The sequence below is a fragment of the Pan paniscus genome, chromosome 3 (assembly GCF_029289425.2).
Source record: "Pan paniscus chromosome 3, NHGRI_mPanPan1-v2.0_pri, whole genome shotgun sequence".
Taxonomy (NCBI): Eukaryota; Metazoa; Chordata; class Mammalia; order Primates; family Hominidae; genus Pan; species Pan paniscus.
Window position 1 is genome coordinate 6,737,682 of NC_073252.2, and position 19,357 is coordinate 6,757,038.

Genomic DNA, 19,357 nt, shown 5'->3' on the forward strand with positions numbered 1-19,357 from the left:
AAATACCCCAGTTGCTGAGAGTATGTCCCTCTGCTTGCTGAACTCACAGGAGTTCACTCTCCTTCTCTTACTCCCCACCACACTCTCCATGGAGCCTAGCGCTTCATACAGCGGCTCTTCCAGTCTCAAGGCCTAAACACTTCTTACCAAACATCCCTTAGCTCTGCAAGCTTTAAGGATAAACACTAAAAAGTGTAGCAAATGACAACAGTCAGGAGATGGAGTGGAAAAATTTTATTAGAATTTGATTTTCATCTTCCAGAAAGAAAATGAGAAAAACCCTGCTCTGTGACTGCGCCAAGCTTTAAGTTCGGGTTGATTAAAAAGAAACGAGCCCATTGCTTACAGTAGGGGCGTGGGAGCTAGCCTACACTACAATTTGGGGAAATTGACAGCAGTCGCCTTTTACACGTGTAGAACTTCAGAGTCCACATGCCCTTGGCTCCTTACAGCCTCATGACAACCCAGGGCACCAGGCAGTGCAGGGAAACTGAGGCTCAGAAAGTGATGTGATTTGATGGAGGGCACCCCAGCACTGAAATGGAGCCCACACTCGCTGTGAAGCCCAAGGGAAGCTTATGTAAGTGGCGTTTCCAAACAGAAGCGAAAGGAACACAGAATCTGAACAGTCCACATCTTGATTTTCAAAAGTCAAAGGCTGACTCTCCCTAATCTCCCTCTGTGCCACCACTAATGTCCCCCCTCTTAGCCTCAGTTTCCCCATAGGTTGGGGTGGAAGTTAGGCTAGCCAGTCTGATGACAGTTCTGAGGGCTAGTCTAACTCTGGCCCCTAAAGAATAGACATCATCACTTACTGATCTATTAAGAATAAACTGAGGCTCAGAGAGACCGTGTGACCTGCCCAATATTACAGACCCAGGGTCAGACCCCACCAGGAACCCAGATCTCCCGATGCCAGATCTCAGGCTCTCTTATCTGACCAAAAATACCTCCTCAATAGGACTGAGGAGGGAAAACCTGAAATTGGCAACCTTGACTTGAGCGAAATGAAAGAGGGTTCTCAAAACAGAAAGCAAACAAAAATCCCTCTGGGTTTTATGTATCTCGAGTCTTAGCTGTGGGTTACAGATCAGCCTCCTGGTTTTCTTGATAAGCAGTCAGGGCTATATGAGTTGGGGTGCTATGGGCTGCAAGTAACAGAGACTTGAAAGTGCACAACGAAAAGGAAAAGTAACAGCTCATGTAACTGGAAGTTCAGAGGCGGCCTGGACATCAGGCCTCAATGTCCTGGATCTCACTCACTCTCTGCCCTGCCATCAACGGTGGTGGTCTAAGACTTGCTCCCCTCATGGTGTCAGATGGCTGCCAGCCACCACAAGGTTTCCCTGTTCCCATCACAAGAGAGGGACCAACTACCTGTGGTTCTCCCTACTTTCCACTCAACCTCCAGAACTGACTCCCACATCCATTCTGGAACCAGTCACTGCAAGGGGAATGAGATCATCCTTGCACTGATCAGATCCAGCTATGGCCTGAGATCTCTTACTAGGAACCATATGTGTTCTCCTTGGAAGAAGAGAGACTAACTGTTGTGGAGATCAGCTGCAATGTCCACCATAAGGGTGCAGGTTTCACTGAATGCTGAGTCTCCCACAAGCAGCATCCCCTCTTCAGTGTGGTTTCCTGGGCAGAAAGTAGATGGTATCCAGGGCACAACCCGTTCAAAACCTGCAGACAATTCCATGCAGGAAAACCTGCCTGCCTGCTGCGTTCAGACAGCCTCAGGACCCCATGACGACCTTAGCAATTCCCAAGCACCCTTCACTTCCTCAACTATAAAATCAGGACAACTCTGTGGGAATAAACAGACTACTGTGAAATCACACAGGACATCCAGGGATGGGAGTTAGGAAAACATGGGTACATCCTTTATGCAGATACAAAAAGCATGAGTGCCCAACAGTGTGTGATGGCTGAGATGCTCAAACAAGGGGAAGCTGTGCCTCTGGCCTCAGCTGAAAAGTGTGCTCTGGAAGTGCCTTACCTGTCAGGCACATGAGAGTGACTGTTGCTCCCCAGAAAGACCCAGTCACTGCCAGGATCTACCTGGTCAGCCTCAACCACCTCCCCTTGGCTGAGCTCCTGTGTCTTGGTCATCACTGCTGCCCAGGGCAGGATGTGCTTGGCAAATGGTGCTAAGCAAAGGAAGGATGGATGGGTTTTGTAAGTTCAGTCTAGTCTGGAAGTGCTTATTCAACTCACTCTAAAGCTAAGTACTGGGGCCTGCCTCAAAAAGAGAAAGAACAGAGCCAGGAAGAGTCCTTCCTGGAACCATATCCAGCTCTTGAGAAATGTCTAACTAGATGGAGACTTCCTAGCACCCTCCAGGGTCCAGGGCCCAGGGCCCTATCAGCTGCACTGCTCTCCCCACACCCTGACCCCATTCATGCGAAGTTCTCTGTGCCCCCAGGTGGCCTGCAGGTACACCTAATCATCACCATAACCCTCAATGCAGTTGAGCCCAGCCAAGAGTAAGCCACCCAGCCCTGCCACCAAAAAAAAAAAAAAAAAAAATCCAACCTGCTCTGACGAATTCATACCAAGATGTGAATGACTAACAAAACCTAAACTCTTCCCAAGATGTTTGAGATTTTACAAGAGACTCAGGAACCCAAGCAGGGCTCCCACGGGCAAAGATGACATTGGACATGGGGCCCAAAGGATGAGAAAGAGTCAGTGGTGAGAAAGGCAGGAGGTGGGTATTCCAGGGAACAGCCATTGCAAACACCCTGAAGCAAGAAAGAAAATGGCCTGCTCAAGGAACAGGAGGTAGATCAGAGTAGCTGGGGTGTGGTGGGGGAGTGGAGACTCAACCACAGGTAGAACAAGAGTTTGTGCACCTGGTTCTTTCGCAAACTGAATTTTAGCATCCACTGTTTGCCCACAGGCTCTTCCAGTTGCAAGGCATATAAATAATAACAATGCCATGTGTTCAATGCCTCCAAGAACCCAAGCACTGTGCTGGGCACTTTTGATATTAGCAAAATCACTGATCATCCCAGCAACCCTGTAGGAAAGGTCGTTATTATTTCTCCCTTTACAAAGGGAAAGTGAAGCTCAGGAAGGTGTAGTAACTTGTCCAAGGCTGCACAGCAGTCAGGAGTCAGAGGCAGGACTTTAACATGATTCAAGTCTGACATTCTGACATTCAAATCTGTGACCTTCCCTGTGCTCTGAGCATGAAATATAGTCAGGATGCAACAGTGTGAAAGTGTGTTTTTCATTAGGGAGGCCAGAATTCTACCTATTGTAATGATTATTATTGTTTCTTGTTCCAATCCTGCTCTCTGCATCCGCAGCACCTGAGCCCTATGCCCTGCACACACTGGCACTCGGTCTGGACCAGGCACAAGGCCAGGCCTTGGTTTGTTCATCTAAAGGTGGGGATAAGGCGTAGGTGAGCCTTCGTATGAGGTCCCAGCACACAGCAGGTGCTCAGCATCCTTTGGCTGCACGTTAGCAATGCACAGCTCTGAACGGCTCCTTCAACACCGTTGCACCTGCTCCTCACAGAAACCTCCAGACCCTGTAGGCAGGATTCACTCCCATTTTACAGATGGGGAGACTGAGCCCTGGTGAGAAGACAGACCTCAAGGTCACATAGCTCCCTGATAGAATTCAGGCCGCACAAGGGCAGGGAGTCTTTGTCCAGTCCCCAGGGATAAAACAGTGCCCGGCATGCAGCAGGTGCTCGGTAAATATCTCGTGTCTGGATGAAGGATTGGATAGCACTGCTCTGACCTCCAGAACTGTGCCGTCCCCGTTCCTGTGCCCTGCTGAGGGCTGGTGAATTTATGAAAGAAAAGGGGACGGGCAGGGTGCAGAGGGAATTAATGTTTGAAAATGTCCACCATGGCGCTTTTTACGCCTAGTCCCACAACGAGCCCTGCGCCCCATCCCACCGTCATCCCCAACGTAGAGATGAGCAAACAGAGGCTTGCTCCAGGAAGCCAGACCACAGCGAGCCTGGGAGCAGCGGGGCAACCTGCCAAGATCCGCTCTCGGCCCGAGCCAGGCCACCGAGGCACGGGCCAGCAACCCGGCGGCTTCCTCCAACCCTCTGTCGCTGCAGGCTGCGAGCAGAAACCACATCCCGGACCCACGCTGATCCCGACTCAGCCTCGCCGAAGCAGGCGACAAAGGGCCGCTCTCAGCTCCTCGGGCCTCCCAAAGCCGCGGCCGGGTCAGGGCCCCACCGGCCCGGAGGCCCGGGCAGCCCTGCCCCTCTCTCGCACACACCCGGCGGCGAAGCGTGCGTGACTCAGCGGTTCTCCCGCCGGGAGCGGGCGCGGCCCCCGCAGCCTCCCTCCGCCCAGGTCCCACGCCCAGCCTCTGCCTCCCGGGCCAGGGCGCCCCGAGCCCGCCCGCGCCCGCGCTCGCGCTGCGCTCCCCCGGCCTCCGCGGGGCTCCGGCTCCGCTCGGCCTCATTTCCGGCAGAGCCAGGCTTCGAGGAGGCGGACCCAGCCGCAGGAGCCCGGTCTCCGCCGCCTGGCCCACTCGGTCTCCCTGACACAGGCACCCACGCGCACCTGCCCCGCGGGACCCGTGCCCAGGGCCCCTCCCACTGGGGCACCCACCCGGGGAATCCGCGCACACTTCTGCGGCCGGGCCGCCAGCCCGTGGGTTAGCGGCTGACAGTCCCCGCACTCGGGCAGGGCTCCAGCACAGGCGGCCCCGAGCCCAGACCTCCCGGTCCCCATCCTCCATCGGGGTCACTCCGCGGGCCCTGCCTGCGCACGGAAGCTGTCCCCACTGTTCCCCTAGCGAGGCAGACCAGGGGGCCCCCGGAAGTTCCAGGCCTGTAAAAGAGGGGCCCTGACCCACCAGCCTCGGGGGTAGGGTGGGGGTGGGGGTTGGGCTTGTAGGGCCAACTTAGGGGATTTTAAACAGGGCGTGTTTGGGATGGCATGTCCCACTTTTTTGGAAAATCCCGACAGTTAGCCCAGCTGCTCCTGTCTCAATATAACTCACCAGGAATAAAAAGGCCAGCCCCAAACCAGCCGCCTTCTCCCTCCCACTCAGGGACCCTGCCTCTGGAGGACAGGGAGGGGCCCGGGCAGGCGGGCCTCCCAGGAGGATCTGGCAATGGATTATGTTTTTTCCCCCCCTGGGTCCCTCTTCTTCTCCAGGGAGAGGGCAGCCTAGAAAATTCTGCGGGCTTTGGGCAGGGCTGAAATGGCAAATCCAGGATTTAAACCATTAAATTTCCCCGAGATTTCTTCACCAGATTAGCCACAGCCGTGGCCTTTTAAAAAATTATGGTCAGGGCCGAATCAGGATGCCACCTGGCTTGGGAGAGGAAAGCTGCCTCCCGGAGGGCGGCGCGGAGGAGGGCGCTGCCCTGTGCCGGCGCTGGGCAGCGGAGGCCGGTACCCTCGGGCTCCCTCCCTCCTGGGCCCCGGGCAGGGTGGGATGGGATGGGGTGGGGTGGGGTGGGATGGGGTGGGGTGGAGTGGGGCGGGGGGACACGACACACATCGCGCGGTCCAAACCTTCGGAGGGCATTCGGTGCGACGGCATCCCCACGCCGCGGCCGGCCGGAGGGGTCTCAGACAACACGTACGTTACCTTCAGTCACATAGCTGTGGTCCCGCAGGAAGCTGTGGTTAATTTTCCGCGTGTCCGTGTCCTCGCCCATTGAAGGCCGTGCCCGGTGCTCTGGGCATGCCCCGCCGCCACACACCGATGCAATCCGCAGAGGTCGCGCCGGGCGCGCGGGCCATGCCGCCGCAGCCTAGCAGGGGCGCGGGCCGCCGGGGCCCCGAAGGGAGGGCATCGCGGCAGGGGGACGGGCGGGGGCGGCCGGGGGCGGGCGCCGCGGTCAAGCGAGCGCGCGGTGGGCGGGCGGCGGCCGCGGGTTCGGGCGGGCCGGGGCCCAGGCGCGCATCCCGGCCGGCCCGTGCGCGCTGCGTCCGTGCGCCCGGCGGCGGGGCCTGGTGCCGGTGCGCCTGGCTGCGGCGACGGCGGCGAGGGGACGCGCGCGGCGCTGCGCTGCGCCGACCAAGCCGGGGCCGAGCCGGGCTACGCGGGCTGGGGCTGCCGCCGCCGCCGCCGCTGTCGCAGGCCCCTCCCTCGCGCCGCCCGCTCTCCGCCCCCGCGGCCCTGCAGGTGGAGCCGGCGCCCAAGCCGAGGCTGCACCGCCGTGCTCGGGCCCTCGCGGTGGGCACCTTGGTGCTGGGTGCGCCACGGGGGAGGGAGGAAGGAGACCGCCAGCTTGCGGGGAGAGGGTGATCAGCTGAGCTTGGGGGGAGGGTACCTTGGGTGCCCAGGTGCTCCAGTTATGGGAGAGAAGGCCAAGAGCGGGGGTGCTGGGAAGGGGGCAGGAGGAGAGCAGCCTCGCAGGCAGAAGGCAGAAAGGACTAGGAAGGAAGGAGTGGGGTCGCAGTTGAAGAGGGCGCACCTGGAGAATGGGGACTCGGGGGAGGGGAAGGACACTGTCTCCCTTCATTAGTAGAAGAGGGTGGGTCGCTCAAGTTCTGGGGCCCGTTGGGAGCATTAAGTACATGTGAAGAAGCTGGTGGAGGGGGTCCAGCAGCCGACAAGGCAAAACTGGATGAAATGGCTGGAGGGGTGATTGGGCCTCCCCCAGGCAGGGCTCTGAGATCTCTCCTCATGCCCACCTCTCCTGACGAGTGAGAAAGTTAAAGAAATACAGAGCTAGGTACCTCCAAAACCAGGCTGGAAAATGCGTCCCCCTCCTCCCTTCCCTCCCTCCCCTCCAAACCCAGGGCTCTGCCAAACAGGAACCTCCCTCTGGTAATCAGCCGGGCACATAGTGGGCCTTCAAAAAATATTTGCCTCCTGTTTTGCCAAGCTGCCACCTCCTCCACCGTGACCCACCGCCTAATGAATCACAGTCCCCTGCACGGGGCACAAGCCCCAGTGGGGATTCAGAGGTGTGGGTGAGGAACCATCAGCCCTCCCTAGGAGCTCAACAGAGCCTTCCTGGAAAGGGAGGGACTCTGTGGCTTGCCTGGGAGGGGTAAGTGCAGTGGGGTAACCAGGGCTGCAGGGGTCTAAGGCATTAGTGGAACCATGCTCCAGGTGGGGGCTGGTCTGTAATGGCCTCCACTTGTTTCAACTGGTTTTGGGGGAACTCCAGACAGCTCCCCAAACTGCAGTGGAGGTAGGAGAGTCCAAAGGTGTTGGGGGCAGGGAGACTGGGGCTGTGGGAAAGACGAGGGAAGGTGATGCCATCTCAGATTTCTTGGAGATTGAGAGGGAGTTTTTGAAGCTACAGCTTCCGTGCCTTTGAAATCCCCAGAATGGACCTATGAGGAGATGAAAGCCCCCCCAGCAGCCCCACCAGCACTCTGCAGGGTGTCATGCAAGGGCTGGCCTGGGGAGAGGCCCTGGGGCCCTGCCAGCACCTGCTTTGGCAAGTGCCCTGCCCTGTTCCAGCCTCTACCTTTTCACTGTGGAACAAGCCAAAATCTCCCAGCTGTGCAGACTCCATTCAAGGACCAGGTAAATGCAAGGGCCAGAAGGATGTGCTTGTTCTTTGTCACTTTCTACCCCGTAGGAAAGTGACCGACACCCACATTGGCCCCCACCCACCTGGCATGTTCTCCTCTCTCTCTCTCACCTGTCTGCTCACATGCCCCCCACCTCACATCCTAAGGCCAGCCCCCCACTCTCTGTCCACACCCCCTCACCTCTCTGGCTGGGGCCAGCAAAATGGCTATGCTGGGAGAAAGACAGGCTGGGTTCAAGTCCTGACCACAAGGGGGCCCAGGCACAACCTCATCTGTAAAGTGGATGTGATGGCAGGAGTGGCCCCACTGGGTTGGGGTGGCCAGTCCTGCTCAGCAGGGGTCAGGCCTCCTGGGAGCTCTCTTGTTATCATGCTGAGGCCCACCCTCCCGCATGTTCCTCAGCCTCCCTCTCTGATCATGGAGAAGTCCCCTCTCCCTATCTGTCAATCCTGCCAAAACACCCACCCTATGCTGGCATCAGCCTCATCTCCCGGGATGTCCTGGACTACAATGAAAACAGCCCCACTCTGGCCTGACACAGTACATCATCCCTTTCATCAGCTTCTGAGCCATGCTGGGGACCCTGCAGTGGGTGGTCTTTCCAACCTGACTGGGCCCCAAGGCTTGCATCCATCCCCTCCTCACCCCTCACCACCCCATCCTGCCCCACCCCCACCACAAGCAGTGTCTGGGCTCCTCCACACTGTCTCCTCCATTTCCTGGAAGCCCTCCCCCTCCAGCACAACTGAGGACTCTCCCTCAGCCCCCTGCCCACCCCCCACCCCCACTCAATCACACAATCTGCTACTTCCTCATCTGTATCTGCACACAGCCCTGCCCCTGCTGACAGAGCCTGAGCTCCAGATCCTGCCACCCCCAGCCTCTCTGTACAGACTCCTCTCTGTACTTTCATTCATTCGTGAGGAATGTTTATTGAGCATCTACTATGTGCAGGCATGTTCCCAGCACTAGGGTAGTGTGGAAGACAGAATAGAGAAATGCTCTGCTCTCGTGGAGCTGGCCTCCCAGTGGGGTGAGATGGACAGCATAAAGTGAGCATGTACTGTGTGGGCCACGACTGGTGCAGAGGAGAAGGCGGGAATGGAGATGGAGATGAACGGGGATGGAGATGGGGATGGAGATGGAGATGAAGGCGGGGATGGAGATGGAGATGGAAAGGAACGGGGAGGAGGAGGTGCCATTTTATAAAGGTGAATGTAGAGGAAAGCTCAATAAGGTGAAATTTGTCAGCATCTCTCCAGATGCTTCTCACAGCGTAAGCCTGCTTGGGTCTCTTCCACATTCAAAAGCTATCCTCACTCCATGTCCCTTCAGCCACCAGCACGTTGCATTTCTGCCATTCACAACCACAGTGCCAAAAGGGTACAGCTACACTCGCCATCTCCTCACTCACTGCCGTGCCCTCCAACCTGGCTTCTTGCCATCCATCCCACCCCAGAAAAGAAACTTGTGTCAGACGGCATGCATGAGAATGACTTTCCTGTTCCTGGAACCAGTGGACGCATGCTGGCCTCTCTCTATGCTGAGTTCTCGTGAGTCTCACCCTGTGGACCACGCGCCTCCCTTTACTTCAGTGGCACCACCTTTCGCTGCCACTTCTCAGCAGGTTTACATGCTCCACTCCTTCTGACGGCCCCACCAGGCTATGTCTCCCTGTGCTTCTGTGCCCCCAACTTGTTGTAACTGACAGAGAGAACATGCATGGAAAGTGCGCTGTGCACCGCACCATGTCCCCTCAAGTGCACAGGCTGAAGCCCTAACCCCCAATGTGATGATGTTTGCAGGTGGGGCCTTTGGGAGATTTGGGTTAGACAAGGCCATGAGGGTGGGGTCTTCATGGAGAGATTAGTGCCCCTATAGGAAGAGACCAAAGAGCTTGCCCACTCTCTCCCCAGGTGCTCACGGGAGCACACGGCGAGACAGTGGCCGCCTGCAAACCAGGAAGGGGCCTCACCATGAACCAGATTGGCCAGAACCTTGATGTTGGACTTTCCAGCCTCCAGAACTGGGAGGAAGTACATTTCTGTTGTTTACGCCACCTATCCTATCTTGTTTATTATGGCAGCCCAAGCCGACTGCACAAAAGTTAACTGTTCAGCTTGAAGAACGACCACAAAGTAAACACTCATCTAACCACCAAGTCAGGAAAGGGCGCTAGCCACCTCTCGAGGCCTCCCTCACTCCCCTCTCTCTCCACTTCCATGGACTGAACAGCTGTTGACTCCCAAAATTCATATATTGAAATCCTGTCCCCTAATGTGATAGTTTTAGGAGGTGGGGTCTTTGAGAGGTGATTAGGTCCCAAGGGTGGGGCCCTCATAATGGGATTAGCCGCCTTATAAGAAGAGACGTGAGAGAGTTTGCTTCCCCTCTCTGTCCCTCTCCCTCTCTCTCTGTCATATGAGGACACAACAAGAAGTTGGCTATCCACAAATCAGGAAGCCCTCATCAGACACAGGATCTGCCGGCACTTTGACCTTGGACTTCCCAGCCTCCATTACTGTGAAAAATAGATTGTGGTTTATGCCGTCCAGGCTACAGTATTTTTGTTCTAGCAGTCCAAACTGACTAAGACACCACCCCAAAGATAACCCCCATCTTGACTTTTAACACTGTAGTTTTACTAGTTTACTAGTAAATTGTAAGGTAGGAATGTTTTCATAACTGCTTTCATTTGCACAATGTTTTTTTTCTGAGAGGCACTCATGTTATTTATATATATGTAACTGTAATTTATTCATTTTTCATTGTTGTATAATATTCTATGGTAGAAATACACTGCAGCTGACCCCACTGTTGTTGGGCACATAGGTTGTTTGTTCAGTGTGGAGGCTAATTATGAACAACAATTCTGTGCCTCAGCATTCACATGTACACGATTCTGGGAACTGGCTGGGTGCAGCGGCTCATATCACCAGCACTCTGGGAGGCTGAGGCAGGCAGATTGCTTGAGCCCAGGAGTTCAAGACCAGCCGAGGCAACATGGGAGACCCCGTCTCTACTAAAAAAATGCAAAAATTAGCCAGGCATGGTGGTGCATGCTTGTGGTCCGAGCTACTCGGGATGCTGAGGATCACTTGAGCCTTGGAGACAGGGGTTGCAGTGAGCCAGGATGGTGCCACACTGCACTCCAGCCTGGGCCACACAGCAAGATTCTCTTCAAAAAAAATTCTAGGAATTGCTGAGTGATAGGGTCTGTTTGTTTAGCTTTAGTCATGCACGTCAACCAGTTTACCAAAGAGGTAACAGAAGATTGTCCCTGTTGATCCACAACCTTCTTAAATGAGGTATTGTCATTTTGATTCTAGCCATTCATCACCTCTAACGCCAAACCCAGCATCCTCTCTTAAAACTGGAGGCTGGGCACGGTGCCTCATGCCTGTAATCCCAGCACTTTGGGAGGCTGAGGCGGGCGGATCACAAGGTCAGGAGATCGAGACCATCCTGGCTAACACGGTGAAACCCCGTCTCTACTAAAAATACAAAAAATTAGCCAGGCGTGGTGGTGGGCGCCTGTTGTCCCAACTACTCAGGAGGCTGAGGCAGGAGAAGGGTGTGAACCCGGGAGGCGGAGCTTGCAGTGAGCCAAGATGGCACCACTGCACTGCACTCCAGCCTGGGCGACAGAGTGAGACTCCGTCTCAAAAAAAAAAAAAAAAAACTGGAAACGGACCTCCTCTTTGTCTGCACTTAGGATGCACTGGAGTCATCCCGACTCCCACGCCTTCACCCCCCACAGCCTGTCCTCCTTCCAGCCCTGTCGACATGCACTCACACAGAGCTCTCCAGCCCTTCCCCTCCTCGAGCCAGCCTCCTCACTCTGCCAGAATTCAGAGCCTCACCCCTCCCTCATGTGGTCCGTGTTCCCCTTCCTGGTTCAGATGTTTCCAGGCTCCCAGCTCCATATGACAACATCTCAGCTCAAAGGTCTTCACAGTCTGGCCCCAGCTGCGTCTCCAGCCAGCTCCCTGTGTGCCCCGTTGCTTCTTCCCTGGACAGCTGCCCTTCCCAAACTCTACATCTGCACACACTCATGCTCCCGCCGACAATGCCATCCCTACGTCTCACCTTTTCTCCATTTGGAATTAGCCTAAATGCCATGATTAATGGTGACTCTAGCAGCGGCTAGCATTTATTGAATGGCCACAGGGGAGGTCATTAGTGCTGACCACACACATCCTGCTTCTCGCCTCCTTCTGTGCCTGGGGTAGATTCGCACTTTCCCATCCCTTTTAATATTAGGTGTAGTCATGAGACTTGCTTTGCAGAGTACAAGGTGAGGTGAGTGACTAGCGTCTCTTCTGAGTGCAGCTTCAGTGGCCTCTGTAGGGTTTGACAAATTCTTTTTTTCCCTGACTCAGGATCTTGGAATAGCACTCCTCAAGATAGATTGTCCATCAGCCCGAGTCCTTAATTGAGTACAAATAACAGGGCCCCTGTTCGATGTGCTGAGTGAGTGAGAAACACCCATGTGATATGTTTTGTCACTGAGAGTTGTGGGTTGTTGGTGACAGCAGCACATCCTCACCTACCTGCCTGCTACCTCCCCCTTTGCCAGCTGGTGGCTGAGCACTTCACATAGGTGACTTCATTCTGTCCTCAACACATGACAGCTCTGCCTCAGCCGGAATGAACTAGAAGACCACAGCCATGAATGACCCTCCAAAACGCAGCGGCTTCAAGGCTATTTCTCACTCCTGCTGCGTGTGCATCTCGAGTGGGCTACAGCTCTGACCCCTGTTATCTTCTTCCCGGGACCCCGGCTGATGGAGCTGCACATGGCTGGCTTTGTGCAGAGGTAACAGAGAGAGACAGGGGCGGTGAGCTCACTCTACAGCGTCGCTGGCCCAAACAATTCACAAAACCACCACATGCAAGTTCAGTAAGGGCAGGGAGGGCACTGCGGGTCACATGGCCACGTGACCTCAGCGGAGCGTGCAGGTACAGTCTCCCTCCAGGATGGGGCTGCTAATATGTTGCACTATAATACAGCCAACCACAGGACCCGCTTTACAAATGAACAAACCGCACCTTTCTCCCAAGTTACTCAGCTCCTAAGTGGCAATCCAGAGATGTACCCAGGTCTGTGATTCCAGGGCTGGTATAGTCAGCCCATATACCAGCTGGTATAATACAGCAGCTAGCTGTCCTAACCTAGCTGCTTCTCTGCCAGCATTCCCCTCCATGACCCCCAGGTCCCAGGACCAAGCTTCCAGGTGGCTCTCTTGGCTTGTTCGACCACTTTCAACCTCATAGAGGCTGGGCAAATAGTGCCGCAATGGATCTTTCCTCCAGTGAAATGATAAGACGAAAGCCCACCCACCCCACCCACAACCCAGGTCGCCATGCCTCTGGACGGAGGGAGAATGTCTTGGAATTCTGAAATATGCCAAGACCCAGCAAATGAAGACAAAGTCTGTGTGGAAGGGCCCAGAGCCATAATCCAGCCCAACACCCTCAAGGTTAGTGAATTTCTGCCCCTGCACAAGTAACACTTGCTTGTGACAGAAAATTTGGAAGTAAAGGAAAATATAAAAGTTATGGTCCTGAGTCCAAAAGTAATTGCCAGAAACCTTTTAGAGTGTGTTATCCCAGGACCTTTTCAACGTAGAGTTTTGTTTTTACATAATCATGATCAGACCTTATTTTTTTGTATTTTATTTGTTTTAGTGACATATTTTAAATGGACTAAAATGTATTATTACAATCCCCTACCTTTTGAATATTGATTCAAAAGGAATCAATATTAGCATTGACATATTCGCTTCAGCTTTCTTTTTTACTTTTATTTTATGTTTTCTAGACACAGGGTCTCACTATGTTGCCCAGGCCCGTCTCTAATTCCTGGACTCAAGCAATCCTCTCACCTCAGCCACTGAAGTAGCTGGGACTACACACACAAGCCAAAGTGCCCAGCTTTGCTTCGGTTCTTTTCATTTGAAAAATGAGACCACAGAGATACGGCTGAAGTTCCTTTACATCCCTTCCTAGTCCTCATCTTTCCTTTCTCTTTCCAGAGGCAAACACTATCCCCAAAGTAGTGCTTTCTTCCTATTTATGTTCTATTCCTTAACATACATACATGCATTGTACCATTTTATGTAATTTAGAAATTTATATAAACCTGATCATATTGATCACACCATACTACAAACTGCTTTTTTTCCTAAGCATTATGTTTTCAGCTCTACCCTAGTTTCTTCATTGATCTTGCAAGCTGGCAGAAAACAATCAGTGGGGTGCCGGAGCTTGCCCCAAGAACCTTCTCACAAGAGCTGATCATGCATATCTTTTCCCAACTCTGTGTTTGATGATGTCACGATGGTAGCTAGACATCAGCCATGGCAGAGTATTTACATCCCAGAAATTGGCAAATTCTCCAAATTAAGGCTTTTTTTCCTGGATAGCAGGTTGTTAGATATTTATGAGCATACCATTAATGTATTATTTCTTCTACCTGCTGTCCACCCACCCACATAATATTTAGGTTGTTTCTAACCTTTTTGGATTTCAAACAACACTGCAGGTACATCCTTTTACTTAGTTACTTACTTAGCCTGCAGTGTAAAGGTTTCCTAGGATGGACAGGTGGAGGGCGAGACCACTGAGTCATACTGGTGACATTCCTTCTGGGTCATGCATACTGGAATATATACATATTTAACTTCCTACTCATTGCCAAATAGAGAAGCAATTTACACTCCTACAGCAGTGTTTCACATTCTCAAGTGACACTTGGAATAGACTTAAATTCATGTGAAGTTGATGGGTGAACGGGTATGTGATGATTGCTTACTTTGCATTTCCTGATTCCTAGTGCTTGGGAATCTTTCCACTTGGCCATTTGAATTTCCTCTTCGATGAATCGCCTGTCTTTTCCCATTGCCCATGTCTCCATTGGATTGTGTGACTTTCTCCTTATTGGCTTCCTAGAGCTTTTGATATAATTGTATCCTCTGCTGTTTATATGTGTTCCAAACCTATCCTCTGTCTGTTTCTATGTTGCAAACATTCTCTTCTAATTTGCTGTTTTTGTCTTAACTTTGTTTATGGTATTCTTGTCCTACAGAAGTCATTCATTTTGATGTAGGAAATGTATCAATATTTATCTTTTAAGCATTTTGCCTTTTGTGTTCTGTTTTACCAATACTTGTCTACCCGCTGAGTTATAAAGGTAGTAAACAGAATGTCCTTCCTTTCTGTTTTAGGACGTATATTTACCTCATTTACAGTATGCTTTTCTGTTTGGGGTGAGGCAGTGATCAAATTATATAATTTTTCCATATGAAGAAAATAATATCCAAATCATTCATTGAATAGTCCATCCTTTTCCTACTGATTTAAAATGCCACTTCTTTTCTATATGAAGTTCCCATATACATGTGCCTTTATTTCTGGACTCTCTATTCTGTTCCATTGGTCTTTCTGTCTGGCCCATGTGGCAGTACTACGCTGCCGTAGACAGACAGCTTTATAACAAGTCAATATCAAGTAGGTCAAATGGCACAGTCTTTGCCTTTCTTCAAAATTGTCTTGGTTATTCTTGGACTTTTGTTTTTCCTATGCAAATTTTCAGTTTTGCAGATCCCATTGAAAATCCTGTTGGGGCCCGGCATGGTAACTCACGCCTGTAATCCCAACACTTTGGGAGGCTGAGGCAAGTGGATCACCTGAGGTCAGGAGTTCAAGACAAGCCTGGTCAACATGATGAGACCCCGTCTCTACTAAAAATACAAAAATCAGCCAGGCATGGTGGCACGTGCCTGTAGTCCCAGCTACTCCGGAGGCTGAGGCAGAAGAATAGCTTGAAGCCGGGAGGCAGAGGCTGCAGTGAGCCGAGATCGCACCACTGCACTCCAGCCTGGGTGACAGAGTGAGACTCCGTCTCAAAAAAAAAAAAAAAAAAAAAAAAGTAAAAAGGAAATCCTGTTGGGATTTTCACTGAAACTTCAATTAGCTTATAATTAACCAGGAAAAAATAGACATCTTTCTGATATTGAATCATCCCATCAATGGATATGGTCTATCTCTGTATTTATTCAGCTCTTCTTTCATGTCCTTCAATTAAATTTTATAATTTTCTTCATAACAATAACAACCATTTATATAGAAGTTAATATGTGCCAGCTACTGTTCTAAACACCTTATATTTTAAACTCAATTAATCTTCCCAGCTTCCCTGTGAGGTGAATATTATTATTATCTCCCTTGTACAAATGAGGAAACTGAGGCACCAAGTGATCAAGTAATTTTCCCAAGCCAGGAAGCAGTAGGGCCATGACCTGAAGCCAGACAATCTGGATTAGGATCCTCTGCTGTGAACCATTGAACCACTCTCCTATACTACCTCCAAAAGGGCTGGTACATCTTTTGTTAGATTTTCTCTTAAGCGTCTTATAGATTTTACTGCTACTGTAAATAGGATTTGCCCCTTCTTATATGTTCTAATTGGTACTGTTGTTCAGTAGGAAGCCTATTGATTTCACTATGTTGTCTTGTGTCCAGCAATTTTGTTGAACTGTCACATGCTTCTAATAGTTTGAGAGCAGATTCTCTTGGATTTTCTACGTAGACAATTATGTCATCTGCAATTAAACACAATTTTGGCTTTTCCTTGCTGTCCTTAACCCACTTGCTGTCTAGTCCAGTTAGTTCCAATGCAAGGCAGTATCGAACAGCAGTGGTGGTAGGTTTCTTTGTCTTAGTTCTAGCAATGATTTCAAAGTTTCATCATGAAAAATGATGTTTGCTATCAGGTTTTGATAGATGCCCTTTCTCGGGTTGAGTAAATTCCTTTCCTAGTTTTCTGAGAGCGTTTCCTTAGAATAAGTATTAAAATTTGTCTAATGTGGATGCTTTTTGTTTGGCTGCTTGCTTTGTTTCATAGTATCTATTAATAAGATAATATGACTTTAGTCTTTAATCTATTAAAGAAGTAAATTAACATTTTTTGTCTTTAACTATCCTGACATTCCTAGGGTGAACTTCACATGGTAATTAGATGACTGATAGATAAATGGATAGATAGATAGATAGATAGATAGATTGATAGATTGATAGATAGATGATAGATAGAGCCATATTTGTTTTGCTAATATTTTTAGTTTGAGTTTTGCACCTATGTTTAGAAGTCATATTGATTAATAATTTTCTTTTCTTGCAATTTTCTAGCAAGTTTGTACTAACATCACAAAATAAGTTGAAGAACTTCCACTTTTTATGTTTTTATAGAATAGTTTGTGTTATTATAGAGATCATACTCCAAACAGTTTCCAAAGTGGTTATATCATTTTACGTTCCCATCAGCAGTATATAAGAGTTCCAGTTTCTCCATATCCTCACCAAAATTTGGTATAGTCAGCCTTTTTAATGATAGCCATTCTAACAGTTATGTAATAGTATCTCATTGTAGTTTCAGTTTGCATTACCCCCGTGACTAATGATGTTGCTCATCTTTTCATGTGCTTATTTGCCATCTGTATATCATTTTTGGTGAAATGTCTGTTCAGACATTTTGTCCACTTATTAATTGGGTTGTTTGCCTTCTTACTATTGAGTTTTGAGAATCCTTTATATATTCTAGATACAAGCCATTTATCAGACACATGCTTTACAGAGAATTTCTGTCAGTCTAGGGCTTGTCTTTTCATTCTCTTAAGTGTCTTTCAAAAAGGAGATGTTTTTAATTTTGATGAGGCCAAATTTATTAATTTTTAATTTTATGCAACCTGCTTTCAGTGTCATATCTAAGATATTTTTGACTAACTGAAGGTCACAAAGGTTTTTACTCTGTTTTCTTCAACAACAGGGATTGGTAAACTACAGCTTGCAGACCAGCTGCGTATTTTTATATATAAAGTTTTACTAAAATACAGCCATATCTATTCATGTATTTTCTATGGCTTCTTTCATACTACCATAGCAGAGTTCTATCATTACAACAGAGTCCATATGGCCTACAAGCCAAAAATACTTACTATCTGGTCCTTTAAGAAAAAATTCTTCACCTCCTCTTCTAGAAGTTTTATAGATTTAGGGTTTATATTGAGATCTATGATCCATTTTGAATATTTGTATATGGTACAAAATATGGATTGAAGTTCATTTTCTACACATATACAATTGTTTTAGCACCCATTATCTAAATATTCTCCATTAAAGTGCATTTGAGTCTCTATTCAAAATCAGCTATGTCAGCTGCCATATATGCATGCATCTATTTCTGGACTCTGTATTGCATTCCCTTGATCTGTTAATCTATCTTGACACCAGTATCACTTGTATAAATTACTGAAGCTTTATAATAAATCTTGAAATCAGATCGTGTTAGTCCTCCAAATTCATTCTTCTATTTCAAAGTTGTTTTGGCTATCCTAGGTCCTTTGTATTTCTATATGAATTTTAGAATGAGTTTTTCAGTTTCTTAAAAAAAAAAAACCTGTTCAGATATTGTGTACACTGTGTTGAATTTCAGATCAATTTGGGGAGAACTGCCATCTTAACAATATTGAGTCTTCCAATCCACTCCCATAGTATATCTCTCCACTCATTTAGGTCTTCTTTAATTTCTATCATCAGTGTTTTATAATTTTCAGTGCATAAGTCTTTCATGTCTTTTATCAGATGTATTCCTTCCTACCTCATATCATAACTGGTAGTTTTTAAGCTTCTATTCTGATTGAGCTTGTGCCTTGCAAACTTGTTAAACTCATTTATTAACTCTGGTAGCTTTTTTGTAGATACCTTTGGATTTTCTACATAAATAATCATGTCATCTGTGAATAAAGACAGTTTTACTTCTTCTTTTCTAATCTGAACATCTTTTTTTCTCTTTCTTGCTTTATTGCACTAGCTATAACGTCGAGAAGAATGTGTGCTGAGAGTAGACATTTTTGCCTTCTCCCAATCTTAGGGAGAAAGCATTCAATCTTTCATTTAGCCTGTAGGTTTTTCTCATAGATGCTCTTTATCAAGTAGAGGAACTTCACTTCTATTCCTAGTTTCCTGAGAGATTTTATCAATTTTATCAAGAATAAAGGTTGGTTTTGTCAAATCCTTTTTGTGTTTATTGAGATGATAGCATAGGTTTTTATAGATTGTTAATATGGTAAATTACATTGATAATTTTTGAAAGTTAAACCTACCATGCATTCCTGGGATAAGCCCACTTGGCTATGATGTATTATCCTTTTTGTGTATTGTTAGATTGAATTTACTAATAATTTTTTAATTCATGTACATGAAGACATGATTTTTTTCATAATGTCTGTCTGGTTTTGAGATCAAGGTAACTCTGCCCCACAGAATGATTTGGAAAGTGTTCTCAAATTTTTGGAAGAGTTTACGTAGAATTAGTATTATTTCCTCCTTAAATGTTTACTGAAAGTCATCAGTAACATCATCTGGGCCTGGAGTTTTCTTTGTGGAAAGGTTTTAAATTGTAAATTCAATTTACTCAATAGTTATAGGACTACTCAGGATATCTATTTCTTCTTCAGTAAGCTTTGGTAATTTGTGTCTTTCCAGGAATTTACCCATTCCCTCTAGGTTGTCGAATTTATTAGCAAAAAGTTGTTCATTATCTTCCCTTATTGTTATTTTAATGACTGCTGAATATATACTAATGTCACCTTCTCATTCTTGATACTGGCAATTTTATCTTCTCTCTTAGTGTCCTGGTCAGCCTGGCAAGAGGTTTATCGATTTTACTCATAAAAATCTTAGATAACTTTTTAACCAATAAATAACCAACTTTTGGATTAATTTATTTTCTCTATTGTTTTTATTTTATATTTAGCCAATTTCTCTTCTGGTCCTTACTATTTCCTCTCTTCTGCTTA

General features: G+C 48.8%; 1 protein-coding gene across 5 annotated transcripts in view; it reads right to left on the bottom strand.

The window, feature by feature from the left end:
• PPP2R2C (protein phosphatase 2 regulatory subunit Bgamma) overlaps window positions 1-19,357 on the bottom strand; it is a 243,092-nt gene that overhangs the window by 145,549 nt on the left and 78,186 nt on the right. Inside the window, exon 1 of one of the 5 annotated variants that reach the window (XM_003816468.5) lies at window positions 5,590-6,045. The exons of 3 other annotated variants lie outside the window; for them this stretch is intronic. In XM_003816468.5, coding sequence (XP_003816516.1) covers window positions 5,590-5,659 — 70 coding nt within the window. In that variant the 5' untranslated portion in view covers window positions 5,660-6,045. Of the gene's footprint in view, window positions 1-5,513; window positions 6,046-19,357 lie in introns of those variants that run through there. One more of the 5 variants, XM_008969528.5, reaches the window with a different exon arrangement.